Here is a 20,749-nt window from a genome sequence, read left to right as displayed (position 1 = left end):
AGATCTTAATTAGTGGCATGTATGCCTAAATCTGAGTGTGTGCCTCTAAGGGACTGTTCTTGAGGACATCCACATTGAGGAGTTTGTGTGTGTGTGCAATGGTTTCTAGATGCTAATGCACACAGTTGTTCCAAATGTGTATGAAGGTGAAAAAAGATGAATGACTTAATATAAAGATATTAAAAGCTCGATTTTTACATTACCTGAAGAAACTGTGAATGGTGCTTTCCAACGAATAACTCACTCCTATAATGCTACAGTATTGCTTAGGCATTTCTAGGTGCTTAAAACAAACCCCTAACTCTGAGTGTGAGCTACAGAGTAAGAAATCAGTTTAAAAATTGCTTACTTGCATTTATCTTGTTATATTAAGCTGAAGTAGGAGAAAGTATTTTAACTCATCTACCCTGACTGAGGTCCATAATAACAGTGATGCATGCCAGTGATGCCACTTAAAATAGCACAGTTAAAGCTGTAGATTAAGGATGTGCATGAGCATTAGAGACAGAGATAAGGTCAGAAAGGGACAAGAAAGCACAGATTAACATTAGAAGGTTCTTCATTCACAGATCCAGTCAACCGTGCCACTCTGACCCACTTCTGGGCGCTGCAACTGCAGCCTTACAGGAATAAACAACAGTGGCATGTTGAATGGAAAAAAGAGAAACTTTGTGTCACATTTAATACAAAACTATTTTTTCTTCTCTCCTATATGAGTGAAATTCTCTGATCTGTTATGAAGGCATCAAAAAAAGCATCGGAATTTCATTTATTTTCAATGAGAGTTGATTTCCAGTGATATCATTTTTCATTGTGTGACAGTATGGGCCTTTCCTGCAATTTGAAAAAGATTAGGAAAGTTTATGCAAATTATATGTGACAACTTAATATTATAGTGAGCATTTTTTTTCTGTTCTTTGTGATTTATAACACTGAAAAAAATCTTAATGACCCTAAAATTTTGAACAAAGAAAATATTTTTATTGCACAAGGATGGATCAAAAGTGACAGTAAAGACATTTATGTTACAAATGATTTCTAATAAAAATGGTTTGTTTGAACTTTTAATTTCAAAACATTTATGACACGTTCTACAAAAAAATCAAACACCAAAACTGTTTTCAGCATTGATAATAATAAATGTATCTTGAAGTCAAACCAGCATATTAGAATGATTTCAAAAGAATCATGTGACATTGAAGAGTGAAGTAATAATGCTGAAAGTTTAGCTTTGCATCACAGGAATAAATTACATTTTAAAATATATTATAATGGAAAACAGTTGGACAATATTACTGTGTTCACTATATTTTTGATTAAATAAATTCAGCCCTGGTGAGCATTACAAAATCTCTGCCAGCAGACAATGATTAAAAAAAAGAAAAGAAAAAGTAATGTGTTGAAAAAGAGAAGTTGATTTATGCACTCATTCATGTAATGATGCATAATGCACCACTGTTGTTTATATCCAAACACCTTCCCCTCCAAGACAGTCATTTGTAGTTGTCCAAATCCAATAATATTTCTTTTCTTTTTTAATTTTTCTAATTTTCATGACATTTTCAAAAGGTAATGCCAGTTCTATCACATTAGTGCAACCTGAGTCGTTTCAGTACAGCAACCTCTCTGTTCAGACAGACAGACATGCACAGACTAGTACATACTGAGCACAGGAAATGATGAAATTTGATGGGTCCTGATGACATAATGACTTCCTCCACCATAGCAGTAGTCTGGACCTTGTGTCCCTGCACAACAACTGTGCCAGAGCATCAGGAAACCAATTATGTTAAATAGAGGGCTGTTAGTTTACTCTATCAAAAAACAAGTGCAATACAGTATTGAGAACAATCTTTTGTTTTATTGGGATTTGTTGATTAATAGATGTCTTAGTCGTACAATGCACACTCACGCATACATTACAGTTTTCTCAAAATGACAAGCTCTAATCTGATTAACTTTACGCAGTTTCCTGGAGCCAGTGAGTACAGGTTGTTATCTTCTGGGAAACAAATTTGTGTTTACAAGCTCCCAGGCTGCTGTGCAGTTTCCAAAAAGACCTAGTTGATGGATTTGGATGTAAAGTTTTGTTACAAATCTTTCTGATTTAGTTTCAGGCACTCAATATGAAATATTTTGCCTCCAAGTAGAACAAATTTAAAAGTGAATAATTATGACTTTATAGCTCACAATTTGACTTTACATTGTGCAATTTCAACTATATATCTCCTAATTGTGACTTCATACCTCAGTGTGAATTTATGACACAATATATAAACCTTATAATCTTATAAACTCACTATTAGCTTTTTTGTTTTGAACCTCGCTTCCATACAAGCAAGCAAGGGTTTTGGAAAAATCTGAAAAGTGTGACATTAATAACTTAATATCTTCTGAATTTTAATCATGTGATGTTACGTCCTACCTTTTTGGCTGAAAGTTGGAAAATCATTCAGCAGCGACTTTATATAGCTGGCTTCTTTAAAGTCAAAAAACAATATATATATATATATATATATATATATATACACACACACACACACACACACACACACACATATATATATATATATGTTATTATTAAACAATTATTTACTAAATATAAAAATCTCTAGTGCTCACCAAGGCTGCGTTTACTTGAACATAAAATAGTAATATTATGAAATATTATTACACAACAATATTATTTATTAGCTGTTATATATATATATAAATATAAATATAAATATATATATATATATATATATATATATATATATATATATCATATAAATATATAAATCACATATATATATATATATATATATATATATCATATATAAATCATATATATTATACACTCACCTAAAGGATTATTAGGAACACCATACTAATACTGTGTTTGACCCCCTTTCGCCTTCAGAACTGCCTTAATTCTACGTGGCATTGATTCAACAAGGTGCTGATAGCATTCTTTAGAAATGTTGGCCCATATTGATAGGATAGCATCTTGCAGTTGATGGAGATTTGTGAGATGCACATCCAGGGCACGAAGCTCCCGTTCCACCACATCCCAAAGATGCTCTATTGGGTTGAGATCTGGTGACTGTGGGGGCCATTTTAGTACAGTGAACTCATTGTCATGTTCAAGAAACCAATTTGAAATGATTCGAGCTTTGTTTTGTGCGTTATCCTGCTGGAAGTAGCCATCAGAGGATGGGTACATGGTGGTCATAAAGGGATGGACATGGTCAGAAACAATGCTCAGGTAGGCCGTGGCATTTAAACGATGCCCAATTGGCACTAAGGGGCCTAAAGTGTGCCAAGAAAACATCCCCCACACCATTACACCACCACCACCAGCCTGCACAGTGGTAACAAGGCATGATGGATCCATGTTTTCATTCTGTTTACGCCAAATTCTGACTCTACCATCTGAATGTCTCAACAGAAATCGAGACTCATCAGACCAGGCAACATTTTTCCAGTCTTCAACCGTCCAATTTTGGTGAGCTTGTGCAAATTGTAGCCTCTTTTTCCTATTTGTAGTGGAGATGAGTGGTACCCGGTGGGGTCTTCTGCTGTTGTAGCCCATCCGCCTCAAGGTTGTGCGTGTTGTGGCTTCACAAATGCTTTGCTGCATACCTCGGTTGTAACGAGTGGTTATTTCAGTCAAAGTTGCTCTTCTATCAGCTTGAATCAGTCGGCCCATTCTCCTCTGACCTCTAGCATCAACAAGGCATTTTTGCCCACAGGACTGCCGCATACTGGATGTTTTTCCCTTTTCACACCATTCTTTGTAAACCCTAGAAATGGTTGTGCGTGAAAATCCCAGTAACTGAGCAGATTGTGAAATACTCAGACCAGCCCGTCTGGCACCAACCATGCCACGCTCAAAATTGCTTAAATCACCTTTCTTTCCCATTCTGACATTCAGTTTGGAGTTCAGGAGATTGTCTTGACCAGGACCACACCCCTAAATGCATTGAAGCAACTGCCATGTGATTGGTTGATTAGATTATTGCATTAATGAGAAATTGAACAGGTGTTCCTAATAATCCTTTAGGTGAGTGTATGTATATATATATATATATGTATATATATATATATATATATATATATATATATATATATATATATATTTTTTTTTTTTTTTTTTTTCGATAACATCAAACCCGAACTTTTGATTAGTAATATGCATTGCTAGGGATTTAATCTGGACAACTTTAAAGGTGGTTTTCTCAATATTTTGATCTTTTTGCACCCTCAGATTCCAGTTTTCGAATAGTTGTATTTCGACCAAATATTGTCCTATCCTAACAAACCATACATCAATGGAAAGCATATTTGTTCAGCTTTCAGATGATGTATAAATCTCAATTTCAAAAATTTGAATTCTTATTTAAATATTTGTATTTCTTTTTTTCTTTTTTTTAAAGAGTAATACATTTTTTCTGGATTCTTTGGTAAATATAAAGTTCAAAAGAACAGCATTCATTTGAAATTGAAATTCCATGTCACCTTTGATCAACTTAATGCATTCTTGCTGAATAAAAGTATTAATTTCTGTCCAAAAAAGTACTGATCTCAAACTTTTGAATGGCAGTATACACCTAAAGCTCACATGGGTTGGTCATTTGGCAATCAAACAATGTAAATGTGTGGTTCTTGGCTAGAATGAGCTGTATCTTGAGCACATTTTATGATGGAAGTCTAGTTCATCTCATCTCATCCATTTCTTCCAATAAGAGGGATTTTCCAAGTGCTGTTCCTGTTTTCTCTGACTCTCTTGAGTGTTTATGGGATGTTATTCTACTGTATAAATATAGCTCTACCCTGCTCTATCACTCTCTCTATGATTTCATTCTCACTCTTCCTCTCTGGAGTGTTTGAACCGATGAAGTGTCCAGAGCACTTGCCTCCTACTAGCTTTTAGTACCACGGCTATTCTGGGATGTTGATGACATCATAGGGAGGCCCGGCAACAAGCGTCACGATGGTATGACCCATAACCTGACACACAGATAAACACACACTTTCAAACAATTAACATGACTTCATCGCCCGAACACTGCCCTGGCAACTTAATGAAATACAATAAAACATGAAAGAGAACTTAGTTTAGTACTCACATGCCGTGTGACAGCCGCTTTCTGTGTGTGTTTTTTGGATGTGTGCGCTCAGAAAACCCTATGTCAGAAGTTTAAACTGATGTGGCTTTAAAAACACATGATTTCAGCGCGATAGACATGATAATCAAAACCAAACACATTTTTTTGGCAGAATATCTGAGATACGAGCTAAATTGCATAGCCCTGTTCTGGAAAAGGGGGCGGGGAGCAGCAGCTCATTTGCATCTAAAGAGTCATGCACAAAAACAGCATGTTTCTGCTTCCACACAAAATAGGCATTTTCAAAATGATATAATAAATGATCTGTGGGATATTTAAAGCTGAATCTTCACAGACATATTCTGGGGACACCTGGGACTTATATTAAATATTGTAAAAGAGGGACATAATAGGTGCTCTTTAAAAGAATGCTGCAGCATTTATATGCATGTGTGTGTGTATATATATATTGCCTTGCAACTAACTGAAATAAATTAAGTCACTAAAATTACTGACTGGAAAATATTTTTTTTGGACACACTGAAACACTTTCACATTCTACAAGATTTCTGTTTGTATATAAATGACAAAAATGTTGTTGCATTGCTCTCTTGCATATTGTCAGTCTGCCAAAAATAGCCAACTTTTATTGAAAATCAATGCCTTCTGGTTGCTTTATCAATCCTAATTGCTGTGAATGTCCCTTCCAGTACAATATTCCTTTTGTATAAAAAAAAAGCAGTAAAAAGCACACATTCCTTAAATATTGCAAATGAACAGTCACCATTTAATACTGTAGCTCCATAATGTTCATATTATCTGTGTGAATCTTACTTTATATAATACATAAGAGCTACATAATGGTAATTGCCCCTGTGTGTCATTGATTTCGACCTGTGTTTGGACAGGAAGTTGACTTCCTCTATGATGTCATCACACTTTAGCATCCTACACACTTCAGTGGTTCCAGCACTCCACATCTATTGTTACCATGGTGACAGAGCTGACACATGTACTTGTTCTGTCTCGCGCAAGATACGTTCTGTATCATTTAATACTTGATTCGAGCTTACGCCCTCAAGCACAGGACTGTGGTTATTGCTCAGTGAAAAAAGAGGGCCAGAAATACCTTGCATAACTTTAATGTGGTTTGACGCCAGGTAGTTTTGGGGTTATTGAATGAGAGGGAACAGAGGGAAGGCGGGCGTTATAACTGTGCAGGGAAAGTAAAGAGCTCTTTCACTCTGAGAGCAGCTGGTGGTGTCTCTCCTCTTATCCACCCACCTAGACAAACACACACACACACACACACACAGAGATATGAAGGACACGGACTAAACCTTCCACCGTGTCTTTTTATTAAAGGATTAGTTTACCCAAGAATAAACGTTCTGTTATTACTTACCCTCATGTTGTTCCAAACCTGACTGACTTTCTTCAGTGGAACAAAAAAGATGATTTTTTTGAGGAATAACCTGGGCCCTCTTATCTATGAAACTGAATAAGGAAGCTCCTTAACGACCAAATAAGAATCATGAGAGACTCGTACACACATTCCAAATCTGTTGCAGTCTTATGATAGCTTTCTGTGGGAAAACAAACTTAAATTTAAGTCATTATTCACTGATAAACATACCCTCCAGTGAGCTGTATGGACCAAGTCAGTATCAATCAATCTGATTTATGAATTAATCATTTAGGCCGCTTTTGTGAACTGGATCAGTTGATTCATTGAAAAGATTTGACTCTAAAGCAGTATTGTTTTTAACTAAAACTAGGAATTGTTCATTATTTGAAATAAAGCTGATATAAAATAAAATATTAAATGAAAAACTTTAGTAAGTAAAGTAACTGAAATAAGTACTAAAATGACTAAAACTGAAAAAAAAAAAAATCAAAGCGAAATAGAAGTATTCTGAAAAACACAAAAAAAAAAAAAAAAAAAATGATGCATTTAGCATAAAATGAAATCTGAAAACATAAAAATTAAATCTAATCATAAATGTAAAAAAAAAAAAATTTAAAAAAAAAATAATAATTATAACACAAGAACACTGTAAAAAATTTTGTTTTCAAAAAGTTAATAATTTGTTACCCCCGCTGACTTAAAATTTTTAGTTTAGGCAACTTGAAGTTTTAAGATACTCAATGTTAATTTAAAGGACAACTGGAATATTTTAGTTGACTAAACTAAACATTTTAAGTCAGCGGGGGTAACAAATTATTTTAAGACGAAACAACAATTTTATAAAAAATTTTTTACAGTGATTACAGCAGTTAGCTACAGCCCCCAAATTTGGCATTCAAGGAGTGCAGATATTTGCCCCAAACACAATGAAATATTTTACTTTTGTGAAACTTTGCTTGTTTTACTCCGGTTGAGTCTGCGTGCTGCTTGATGATGACACACAATATTCCATTAATAGGCTTCTTATCACTGTAAAAAGTCAGAAGTTGACTTAACTTAAAAAAAAATTGAAGAAACCCGTTGCCTTACTTCAATTTTTTTTTAAGTTAAGTCAGCATCACTTTTTACATTTTGTGTTCCAAAGAAGAAAGAAAGCCCTACGGGTTTAAATTAGGGTGAGGGTAAGTAAATAACAAAATTTGTGGTTGAACTGATTCTGTAGTTTTACTTGATTACATTTCTTACTTCAATCTCTCACTCTTCATATTCTGAACTAATCAGTCTCATCAGAGTCTTGTTAATCTTCTGTATCTGCCCTTTTCTCCCCCTCAGTCTGTTGTTTTGTTGTTTCTGATTTAAAGCTGTTTGCTTTTGCCATTTTATTGATCGCATAGCTGGAGAGATAACAGGAAATGATGGGGAAGCTAAACACGAGATTTGAAACCTGCATCGCTCAAATGAGCACCACGACTCAATATGTCTACAATCACAAAACCATAAGTCATGGCTCAAACTTAATGCTCATTTTAAACATTGTGTCTGAGTCGTTCTCTTATATTATTCACAAAAAATGTACCCAAAAAGTACAGTGGTAGTGCTGTGTGTTTTTAGACTTGCTTCCATTGTATTACCATAGTTTTTTGGAAGTACCTTGGAGTATATGGTAAATACCACGGTCTATCCAAAGCACCTATTTACCACCATAGCAATGGTTTCAGATAGTAATATTATGGTACTTTATTGTAAATGCAGTAATGCAGTTTTTTAAAGAAATTAATACTTTTATTCAGCAAGGACACATTCAATTTATTAAAAGGTAAAGGCGTTTAAATGTTACAAAATATTAAATTCTTTTGTTTTTTTCAAAATATTTCAAAATATAAGCATGTATTTTTGATCAAATAAATGTGGCCTTGGTGGGACTTCTTTCAAAAACATGAAAAGAATCTTGCCAACCCGAAATTTAGGAAAGGTGGTGTTTATCAAATTACTATGATTATATCATTTGATATCATTACTGTACCATGGTACCACCACAGTACTTGTTTTCCCTCAGCTATGTTCTCTTATCACCCCCTCAGATTCAGAAAGAAAACACTCGTACACTCACACACTCCACCCCCGTCTGCTTCAGTGTCAGGACAGAGGCCCGTGATCCAGCCAAGCAACATGCGTCAGCCCAACATACACACACACACACACACACACACAAACACACTCACTCACTCACTCACTCACTCACTCACTCACTCACTCACTCACTCACATGTTGGGTTTCCATGTTTTATGGGGACATCCCATAGGCGTAATGGTTTTTATACTGTACAATCTGTATGTGCTATTGCCCTACACCAAACCTACACCTAAACCTAGCCCTCACAGGAAACATGCTGCATTTTTAGATTTTCAAAAAACTTTATGCTGTATGATTTATAAGCTTGTTTCCTCATGGGGACCAAAAAATGTCCCCACAAGATTAAGATTTACTGGTATTACTATCTTTGTGGGGACATTTGGTCCCCAGGACGTGATGAATACCAGGTGCACACACACACACACACACACTCACTCACTCACTCACTCTCTCACACACACACACACACACACACACACACACACACACACGCACGCACGCACGCACACACACACACACACCGCCTGAGCCCTCACTGCATTAGCTGAGAGAGCAAGAGGGAGAGAGAGAAAAAATGAAAGGGAGGAATAAAAAACGAGTAGCTAAACACCAACTCTCTCTGCAGATCTGCATCATATGAAGTCAGGCTGGTGTCTCAATGCTGCATTAGTGATCCATTAGAAGTCACTGCCTCTGGGGTCAGCGCTAATGCTAAATTTAGCCGAGTGTTTATTTGAGGAGCAGCATGTGTTCCGCACACACATAAAGAGTCTTACTGTCGGGAGACTGGTCTCCACTGTAGCAGTAAAGAAAACATATCGTTTGGCTGTCTGACTGAGACCCTCTCACTGATTGTGTAGATATACTGTCATACAGAGGAAACACAGTCCTAGAGGGCCTCAGAGGAAAACTCAAATCCAGCTGCAGGTCTTTTGGGCCCTCAATCATGTCCACACTGTTTGCTTGGAGAAGCTATTTTAAAAAAGAAACAAAAATAAAACTCTACAATAAGGATTCATTTGTGAGCTACTTCAGTCAGTGTGAACTAACGATAAATAATAAATCTTAAAGGGTAAGTTCACCCAAAAATAAACATTCTGTCATTAATTACTCACCCTCATGTCGTTCCAAACCTGTATGACCTTCGTTCATCTTCTGAACATAAATTAAGATATTTTTGATGAAATCTGAGAGTACTCTGGCCCACCATAGACAGCAACATAACTGAAATGTTCCAGGAACGTCCAGAAAACGTAGTAAGAACATCGGTAAAGCAAAAAAAGATAAGAGAATACATTTTGTGCAAAACTAACATAATTTATTCAACAGTTCTTCTCCCCGATAATGCCATTTTGGACAGTACCACGACATATGTGCGCTCTTTCCCCAGAACATAAACAGCGATAATATTCAACGTAATCAATAATATTATTATATGATTGCTGCTCAAGAGACAATTCTAATTATTATAAATGTTAAAAACAGTTGTACTGTCCAATATTTTTGCAGAAACTGACAATTTTTTAATTTATGTAATTCATAAAAGTATGAAATTCTTAAAACAAAACTAACTCGCCCTAAACTTTATGTATATAATAAAAAAAACACTGACTGAAATAGTTAATTTAATGACTGAAATTTATATTTAACCCAATATTTGTGCACATTTATTTTAGTAATTTACTTTAAAAAAAACAATGAATGTATATTAAATTAAAGTAATTTATGCTCACCAAGACTGCATTTACTTAATCAAAAATACAGTAATACTATGAAATATTATTACAAATTAAAATAACTGTTTTTTTATATTTTCATACATTAAAAAATATAATTCTTTTTTTTAAATACATTAAAAACATGGAATATTATATAATATTATAAAATGGAATATTATATCATATGTAATATTACCACAGTAATAATGTTAAATATTATTATGCTGATTTACTGCTCAAGAGATATTTCTTATTATTATAAATGTTGAAAACAGTTGTGCTGCCAAACATTTTTGTGAAAAAATAATACATTTTTCATTTAATTTATTACAATTAAAAGTATTAAATTCTTTAAAAAAAATCTTACTGACCCTAAACTTTGTGTGAATCATAAAACGGAAAAAACACTCACTAAAATAGTTCAGTTAATGACTTACGACTTTACGAACATCACTACCACTAAGATGTCATTTCAAGTTAACAAAAGTTAACAAATCAAAAGTTTTATGTCGCTAAAAAATAATTCTGGAGGTAAAAAGATAAAGTGGATATGAGGAATCTCTCGCTGACAATTTATTACTACAAAATAACATATTTGCTTCTGTTTTTCTATATTTTCAGCTCTGGATAGGCTTTTTGAGAAACCTGAAACCAGAACGATGACGCATCAGGACAAACCCACCTCTGCTGGTAATACACAAAACTCAAGTGACCCCAGATCCTCTCCTGGGTCTCTGTATAAAGCAAGAGCTGTGTCTGATTTATATTGCGGGAGAGACACATAAACAGGCAGGAAAGCAGGCAGACAGATAGTGACAGCAACCAGGGGTGACTCATCCCTTCAGAAGGATAATAACAGCTGAAGGAGGGGACACAAGACCAGCGGCCAATACTCTCCGTTCTTTGGAACAGGATGTTCTAAGGCTTTCCATTATTCCAAAGTCCTGTATTCGACTCATTTAGCCTCATTACAACGTCACACATGCGTGCTGGTGAATATGAGCCTGTGACAGAGCTAAACGCATTGGGGATGGTGACCCTGCATTAACAGATAGGACCATGAGAAGTGAGCCACAGAGAACACTAAAAGAGCACAGCTGTTATCCTGTTACTCAAAGACAACATTACATGTGTATTTGCAACGCTTTCAACTTCCATGTGACACGGCATATATTTCAAAAATCAAATACTTAATAAATCAATCAACATTGAACTTAACAGGAAGTGATCATGCATTATCATTGTATGAAGAAGAGCTGACTTTGACTGGTTTCATGTCATGTGTTTATAGAGATATAAAGGGCTAGGTGAATTATGACAGAATATTTAGTTTTAAATAAATGACTTAATTAGACTGACCAAATTTTTATACACTACTTTTCAAAAGTCTGGATTCAATAAAAAACAATTTCCAGCAGGATGCATTAAATTAATAAATCAGTATCAGTAAAGGCATTAATAATTAAAAAATAAAGGTTTTTTAATACTAGTAAATGCTTTTCTTTTTACCTTTCTATTCATCAAAAAAAAAATAAAAAAATAAGAAAATAAAATCAAATATAAAGCAGCAAAAATGTTTTCAATGTTGATAAGAAATTTTGGCTGCTGAAAATTAATTTTTGCAATCACAAATTTTAAAATATATTAAAATACAACATTTATTTTAAATTGTAATTATTTTTCATAATATTACTGTTTTTTGAGCATAAGAGACTTCTTTCAAAAACATATAAATATATAATTTCTGCCAATGTTAATGATGATTTAGCTACACAAATCACGCAACTCAATTTTTAAAGATACAAAGATTGATTTATTTTTTAAATCCACTTGGCTTAAAATGGGACACAAAAGTGGACTAATGATTAAATATATTTGACCAATTATGTTTTTTTTTTTTCAAAAAATGAAAAACATGCACTGAATCACACAGAGCAAGAAAGTTGCTATTAAAAGTTACATTTTCAGTGCTACTTAGAATAATGACTGTTTCCAAACAGTTTTCCCAAACAATCCTTCCATCTAGCATTGTTCAGCAGACAGTCTGTTTCACCCAAAACTCAAGCCACCAAGTTTTGAGCTCAGCTAACACATGCAGAGCGCAGTCAGAGTCTGGAGCGGTCACACGGACAGGTGTGATTTCTCAGGACACCTATTTCAGTCATGTCCGTCAAGTAAGAAAGATATTTGTGCTGAAAGAAAATGCTTACTGCTACTGTATAAGAAATTGAAGTATTAAAGTATTACCACCATATACAGCATTTTCAGTGTTCAGTTTCAGTTTGGAGATGCTATGATTGTTAAATGACTGAGGATTATATCGGTGAGACACACAATATATACACACATTTTGTGCCTCAGGCATTTTTTTTTTACAGCTGACAAAAATGCCAGCTGAGGCTTGCCTCACCCCTCTGTATTTAATATAATGTGTACGTGAGCACAATCAGTCACTAGCACCTCTGAATCAAAAGCACTAGCTGTGTCTCAGTGTGTGTTATACTACATTTGGTTAGTCGATGACAGCCCAAAACAGTACGTTTTATGATATTTATGATCTTTACTGGCATGACATTTGTATGGCCAAAGCAGTGCAAAAATAAGTAATATGTAGCATAAAATAAAACAGTAGTGCAAATTCACTTAACAAACTAAGTAACTGTATTCATTTTATAAAAAAAAAAATCTAACACAAAACAATAAAATTATAAAATAAATAAATAAATGAAACATTTCTAAAATAAAGTAAAAAAAAAACACTACAATAAATTAAAATGTTATTTAAAGTAAATGAAAAAATAAAATACTACTATAAAATAAAATTATTATAAAATAAAAAACATAAATCAAAATGAGAAATAAACATTCATAAAATAAAAAGTTATAAAGATTCTACAATACATTTAAATACTATTTGAATTAAATTAAATGACATAAAATAAATAGTTAAATGTAAAAAATGTAAAAATGAATAATATTAAAATAATTATAAAAATATAAAAAAATAAAAATTATAAAACAAAATCCTACAATAACTTAAAATACTGTAAAAGTAATAAATAGCATACAATAAAATAACAAGTGTAAACTCACTAAACAAACATTAACAAATAAAAGTAACTATTTATTTTATTAATAAAATAAATAAAACATAAAAACATGAAAAGTAAAAACATAAAATACAAAACAGATATTAATAAAATAAAATAATACAAAATAAAATATTTCAAAAATTAAGTAAAAAACATAAAATTTCATTGTTATTTAAATTAAATTAAATACTACTATACAATTAAGTAATATTAAAATAAAATAATTATAAAACAAAATGAAAAACAAACATTCATAAACTAAAAGATTCTACACTAAATTAAAATACTACTTTAAGTAAATTAATGAAATATGTAATAATCTTAAATGTAAAAATAATGTAAAATGGGACAATATTAAGCTAAAATAATTATAAAATCTAAATTACAAAACAAAATCCTACAATAACTTCAATACTGTAAAATAAAAAAAATAAAAAAATTCAATAATATAAAAATATACAATAATAACAATAACAATAATATAAAAAATACTATTTTAATAAAATAAAGTACCATAATTAAAAAACTATTATAAAATAAAATTATATTAAAATAACAAAAAAAAAAACGTGAAAAAAATAAAAAGTAAAAAATCCACAATAAATGAAATACTAAAGTAAATAAAAAAAATACAAAATTAGTAATTATTAAAAAATGAACTATATAAATATTTAAAAACTATTCTATTTATCTGCACATCTCTACTGATACCAACTTCCCAAACAAAAAACCTGAGCTCAAATATAAGATTTCCCATCAGCTCTTTTTCAGACTTGTGTGCACTTCCAAACACATGCAAGCTGGTGCAGTGCTGATGGGTGGGCACTGGTGGGGTGGCAGGGGGCCAGACGGGCCTGGAAAGTTCCCAGCTGCTCCCACCATTGTCACCTAGTCTGTCAGCAAAACAGCCTGAGAGAGGTGTACACACACGCACGCACGCACAAGCACGCACACACACACACACACACACACACAGAGTGCAACTGAACCAATTCCCTATATCAGCTGATTCCCAGAACAGATCAGCCAGAACCTGACCTCATTCTCAGACACACATTAGTGACAGCTGATCATTTTTCATTGATCCAATGAGTGCATCTGCAATAATGATTCAGATCTAATGAAGGCACAGATGTCGTGATGACACAGACACTCTCATTAGCCCATCCACACAACATGATGCAGGAGCAGAAAGGCTTAGCTCACCACTAAAATACAAATTATGTCATCATTTACTCAGCCTTATGTCTTTTAAAAGGAGATTGTGCTGGCTGCTCTTGTTCAAACAATGAAAATGAATGGGGTAAATGCTGTTGATCTCCAAAATGACCAAAAAAGCAATATAAAAATGTAACGTGCTATTTATTGCAGGCAAAAAAATTTAATAATTAAGATTTTGTAAATGTTTTGACAGAAGTCTCACGCTCAATTATTAGACCAGAAATACAGTAAAAACCGTAATATTGTGAAATATTAAAATTTAAAATGTATTGCTGATCAACGCTGAATTTTCAGCATCATTACTCCAGTCTTCAGTGTCACAATCATTTTAAAATGCTGATTTGCTGCTCAAGAAACATTTCTTATTTTTATCAGTGTTAGTACTATGATAGACTGCTATTCAAAAGTTTAGGGTAAAAAAAGGAAAGTAATACTTTTATTTAGCAAGGACTGTTTTATCAAATACAATAACTAAAAGGGATAGTTCACCCAAAAATGAAAATTATGGCAACAGTTTTGGGGCACCATTGACTTCCATAGTATTTATTTTTATTCCTACTATGGAAGTCAATGGTGCCCCAGAACTGCTCTGTTTCCCACATTCTTCAGAATATCTTCCTTTGTTTTCAGCAGAACAAAGACATTCATACAGGTTTGAGGGTGAGCAAATGTTGCCAGAATTTTCATTTTTGGGTGAACTATCCCTTTTAGTTATTTTATTTGATAAAACAGTAGTCAACATTTAAATTGGATCAAAACCTTTCATCAAAGTTGTCCTAAAACCTAAAAGCGTTCTTGTCTTAGAACTTTTTTGATCCACTTCAAATGTTGACTACTATATTTCACAATATTACAATTTAACTGCATTTTTGATCAAATAAATGCAGCTTTGGTGAGAATAAGGGTGACATTTTAAAAACATTCAAATATTTGAATTTATTCCATTATTCGATTGATTTGGACTAGTAGTGTTTACCAAGTCATCTGAAGTCTTTGTAACAACCTACAGCACTTGTCATACAGAAAAATCTGCCCTTAACATGTCAATTCATGTAGACTGTGTGTTTCAAAACTTTAAGGAAACCGCACAGGCCCTAAATAAGTTCAATCTTTTGTCTTAAAGCCAAAATCAAGTCACATGCTGTCAATCCTCAGTTTAAAGATAATCCAAAGAGACCCTGGCATTCAGACATCAAAGAAATGGCTCAAACATGAAATGTTCCTGGATTCTCTGTAAGGAACAGATGGCTGATGCTTTACTGAAAGCTGTTTCGAAGGGTCTTTTAGGAATCTACACTCGATAATAGAAATTTGACTCTTATAAATGCAACGCAATTATATAACGCTGAGATAATGTTATCTTTATCCTTTTTAAGATTCATTTTTTATTGGTTTCTTTCTGAGAAACTCAAGCTGTGAAAGACTTTAAAGCTATAGCTGACAAAGATTAATTCATGAGTTCCAATTTGAAGTTTTTTTCAATCTTAAACTGCTTTAAGAACCAGGTCCAACCATCACAAGCAATATAATATTAAAATGCTTTATACCAGGGGTCGGCAAGTAAGTTTGGCATTAGGCCAAAAAAAATTCACCACTAGATAGCGGGCCAGAACATAGTCAAAGGATAATTTAATATATTAATTGATGAAAAATGCAAGCAGAATTGCCTGTGACTGACTGTTCCAGAGTATTTTGTAACTGGAAGTGAGCTGTTACTCTGTGTGAAATCCTGCGACAGTCATTAACAAAAAGCCATATTTGTGTGGCGGTGTCCGATCAGAGTATGTGAGCGGAGTGGAGCGTCAACAATTTCTCCTCCCTCCTTTTCGATCTATATAGCTAAATATGTTAAGGGTCGGTGATGGAGCGAGTGAAAACCACGACGCTCCGACTTTTAAAAAATCTGCTCCTCGCTCCATTCAAAATCACACCGCTCCACTCGCGCTCCTCTCACAAAGCCTACTTTGATTGTGAGTAACTGTTGCTGTCATGACAGATCTATTTCAGAACCAGCCGCTATCAAAATAATCTGGCTACAGGTGCGGGCCTGTTGCCGACCACTGCTTTATACAATAACACCAACAATGAATTATCTAGTATCCTGTTATCGGTACTGAGTATATCTGTCTGTCACATATGTGTATGCATAGCAAAGTAAGGTTTTGGATTGAACGACAGATCAATATTTGGTGGATAAAACGCACGCACACACAAATAGTGCTGTCAATCGATAAAAAAAACAAAAACTAATTAATCGCACATTTTTCTGACATTAATTGCAATTAATCCCACCTAACATTAAAGTTTTTAAATATACTGTACTTTTATATTGCAATAATTTCACATTCAATCTTCAAATTAATGTACAAACAACATAAAGACAGTATGTTTTTAATAAATGTTTCATCTTTTTTATGACTGAAGGCCAGTATCACTGATGCCAATTAATACTGATTTCCCTATAAAAATGTTTCCCCCTAATATTTAACCAGTGACTACAGCCATTCAGCATTACATTATAATTAAGAGCTGTCAACATTTATTAGACTTTAAAAATAACTTCTAATTTAAGTAAACTTAAAACAATCTTCACATAAACCCATTATAACGAATGTCATATTTACCTGTGCCCCTCAGCAGAAATATACAGACATTTAATAAAGTTATCAAACACTAAATTCTAAACTAAATACAGATGAATCCTTAAAACTATACGTTATTGATTTCCTCTTTTTTCTTTTATTCTTGATGGACAGACATCACAGCAGCTGGTTATTAGGTTGTTTTGGCTTCTATTTCTTTAAGAGCTGCCGCTACTGAACATGATGCCGATCTGACATATTTTCTCTCAACTCTACCTTTTCTGACCCATTTCAGTGTCTATTAATGAGCTGACGAGTTGAATCGGGTGTGTTAGATGAGGGAGACAGTGCTGGGCTGCTCCAGGACAGTTTTCAAAATCATCTCAAGACATGTTCTTAATGTAACTCATATATAACATATTACATGCATGCACAGTTTTATGGCAGCTTAAATCGCCTTTTTGGTAACTTCATGACTTAACTGATCACAACATTGCACGCTCATTTCTTTCGCGATTTCGATTTGATCTGAAATGATACAGGCTTCGAGCGCGCCGGCGCTGCTAGCACACAACAGTTTCTGCGCTCGTTTGACCCGCACCTGTCTGAAACATCTCCTGTTTGATGTGCTCGTAAAGACGTTCTGCAACTGAATAAATGCCCTTCTCGTCAAGAAAAAACAAACAGAATTAGCAGTTGTGACCAACCCTAGGCCCCGCCCAAAATTAATCGCTAATTCTGACAGCTCTAACCTCACCACACACACATTATCCACCAAATATTGATCTGCATCATTCAATCCAAAACCTTATATTGTTATGCAGACAAAAAATTAATGGACAACACTAAAAATGCATGGTTTAAAGTAACCAATAACATCTCTCTATAGGCCAGAATATATTTTCTCTACACAAACATATTGGGGTCACCCTTAAGAAAAGACACATGCTGAAGCCTCAAAATGTGATATTAAACAGATTTATTACAATTCTTCTTCATCTGAATTTTATGGCAACATCTGTGGTAAATTAAACAAGATTATGTACCAAGTTATGTACCACAATGTGAGAGATTGCACAAATTGTATTACTGCACATAATTAGCTGGTTATAGTAATATAATTTTAGATTTCATTTTGTGCATAACAAAATGATAGTTTGTTTCTTGTGTTCAGAAAAATAATAAAAAAGGTTAAGAATGATATATCTATATATTATATATTTAAATTAAATAGTAAAAACAATTTATATATATCAAATAGGACAAATATTTCATTATTACAACAAGCATACCACAGAGGGTTAACGTTAACTATTTATTATTAAATATTTTAAATGACTCATTTTGTACAAACCTACACAGAAATAGTTTGTGGTAAAATGAGAATGCTAATAGCATTTAGGAGGAACATGTGGAGGACAGAACATGAATCTGTTGGCAAGTTGTAGCATTCGCTAAACAGTGACAGATTTCTGTGTGCTGCACTCTGACACTAAAGAGACGAGCCTGACTGACTGATGGACTGCGGAGACGCTGTAAACCCGCCATCTGTGCCATCAGAGACTGACGGAGAGAAAATGTGTCCCTGATCACTGTTAAACACAAGAGCAGGTCACGCAGAAGACAGATGCAGGCTTATGTAATGGCCGGAGGAACGCACTCCTCTGAGATCCACAAACTGTTTACCAGGCCATGATCAGATCACCTGCCTGTAGTAGGCCTATCACTGACACACAGAAACCTCATCTGCAAACACACGGCACAAAGCTGCTAGTCTGCGCTTCCGTCTCTAACGGGTCATAACGTTCAAACATTTGGGGTCTGCAAGGTTTTTAAAGTGTTTTTGTCACTAATGTTCACAAAGATGGCATTCTTTTGATAAAAAAAAAAAGCAATAATGTAAAATTATATTTGAAAATGTAGTTTATTCCTTTGATGACAGAGCACAATTTTCAGTCTTCAGTGTCACAAGAAATCATTCTAAAATGCTGATTTACTGCTCAAGAAACATGCATTGCCACTGCTGAAAACAGTTGTGCTGCTTTGTATTTTTGTGGAAACGGATAATCATCAAATAGAAAGTAAAAAAAAAAAAAAAACAGCATTTATGAAAAAAAAAAAAAACTTTTTATAACATTATAAGGCTTTACCGTTATGTTTCATCAAACTGATGTGTCATTGCTTTCAAAGTATTTCTTTGTCGGAAAAAAAAAATTGCTGACCCTAAACTTTTGAATCAGTGTATGGGTCATTTTTCATCCAGAATTAATAAAATATATTATATTTTGCAAGAAAAATTAACTTTTTTGCATCATATCGTTTTTAAGCACTTTTTTTCCACACAAATTCACATGAATTTAATGGATCTGAACATTTATTTGCTCATTTATTTTTAGAAGTTATTCTCATTAGTGAGTATCATTATTAATAAAGTCATTTTTACACACACTCAAAATAATAGTCGAGTCTATGAGCTTCACCTGACAGGTTTTGTGAGATTTGTCCTTATGCCAGCAGAAGGAAGTAGAAGAGGTAACAACTTTCAGAAACAGTAAGCTTGTGTAATTGGCCCCTGGGGTCGCATGAAATACGCTTGGGTAACAGCAGCCAAAAAAAAACCATTAATAAAACACTACACACTCAGCAAGAACAGAGCAAAGCAAGCAGAGGAAACTCCCCTCCAGTAAAACCACAGATACAATATCCACAAGAGGAGAAATGCTCTATTGTGTGATGCTCTATTACTACAATGACTTTCCAAGCACCTTTCTGGAAGTTGTGTGATGAATCAGAACGGTACGTCCCATTGGAAGACTCCTGATACTGTAGCTACAAGCACAATGCCACGATACCTGCACACAATGACAAAACACTAGATGAAGAAGAGGAAGAGACTGACTCAGTAATACTATTGCTTCAGATAGAACATTTTGAGGTCAATGGTAAATTTAGATTGATAGATCACTCAGAATTATGAGATAGATAATAAAGGCAGAACTGTGAAATATAAACTTGCAATTTAAACAGAATTGTGAGATGTAAATACAGAATTGCCAGAAACAAAGTCACAATTGTGAGGAAACTATTTTTTTCTTAAAAATGTTTTTATTATTCTGTGGTGGAAACGGGATATCATACAATTAACATTGCAGCATGAACAAGCCAAACTTTTTGACGCATACATTAAATAATTTAATATGCAAAAAATAACTGATTATGTACAGGGCTCAATATAAAGAAAGACATGTGAACTAAACAATCCCTGGTCACATTATTATCTAAAAATACAAATCAAAACCGGGTCCATTAAAGGGGAAAACCAAGGGGTCTGCGCCGAGTATGATCAGTCCAATATCTCAATTTACCAACAATCAGTCTTTGTGAGGAGGGACGGTGCCGTGCTTCTACCAGGAACTGAAGTCTCCAAAACCTGTTCTGCCTTTGGGTTTCTTGGCAGGAGCTTGACTAGTGGATGGTTTGTCACCATCTGGGTGGGAATGTTTC

The 20,749-nt window shown here is 33.9% G+C and overlaps 2 protein-coding genes across 5 annotated transcripts in view; one reads left to right on the top strand and one right to left on the bottom strand.

The window, feature by feature from the left end:
* ypel1 (yippee-like 1) overlaps window positions 1-11,872 on the top strand; it is a 42,424-nt gene extending 30,552 nt beyond the window's left edge. For all 3 annotated transcript variants that reach the window (XR_013784221.1, XR_013784222.1, XR_013784223.1), the window contains one exon: window positions 10,972-11,872. The gene's annotated coding sequence lies outside the window, so the exon portion shown is untranslated. The remainder of the gene's footprint in view (window positions 1-10,971) is intronic.
* The window catches only part of LOC306869931 (RING-type E3 ubiquitin-protein ligase PPIL2-like), a 45,448-nt gene continuing 30,917 nt past the window's right edge, over window positions 6,219-20,749 (bottom strand). The window contains exons 20-22 of one of the 2 annotated variants that reach the window (XR_013784220.1): window positions 20,611-20,749; window positions 20,011-20,097; window positions 6,219-6,374 (exon numbers count right to left, since the gene is read on the bottom strand). Coding sequence is in view for 1 of the 2 variants with exons in the window: in XM_079416887.1 (XP_079273013.1) it covers window positions 20,650-20,749 (100 nt within the window). In the remaining variant the exon portion in view is untranslated. Of the gene's footprint in view, window positions 6,375-19,158; window positions 20,098-20,610 lie in introns of those variants that run through there. The other variant, XM_079416887.1, reaches the window with a different exon arrangement.

The sequence above is a fragment of the Barbus barbus genome (genome assembly GCF_936440315.1).
Source record: "Barbus barbus genome assembly, chromosome: 5".
In the NCBI taxonomy this organism is placed as follows: domain Eukaryota; kingdom Metazoa; phylum Chordata; class Actinopteri; order Cypriniformes; family Cyprinidae; genus Barbus; species Barbus barbus.
This window is presented reverse-complemented; position numbering and strand designations above follow the sequence as displayed.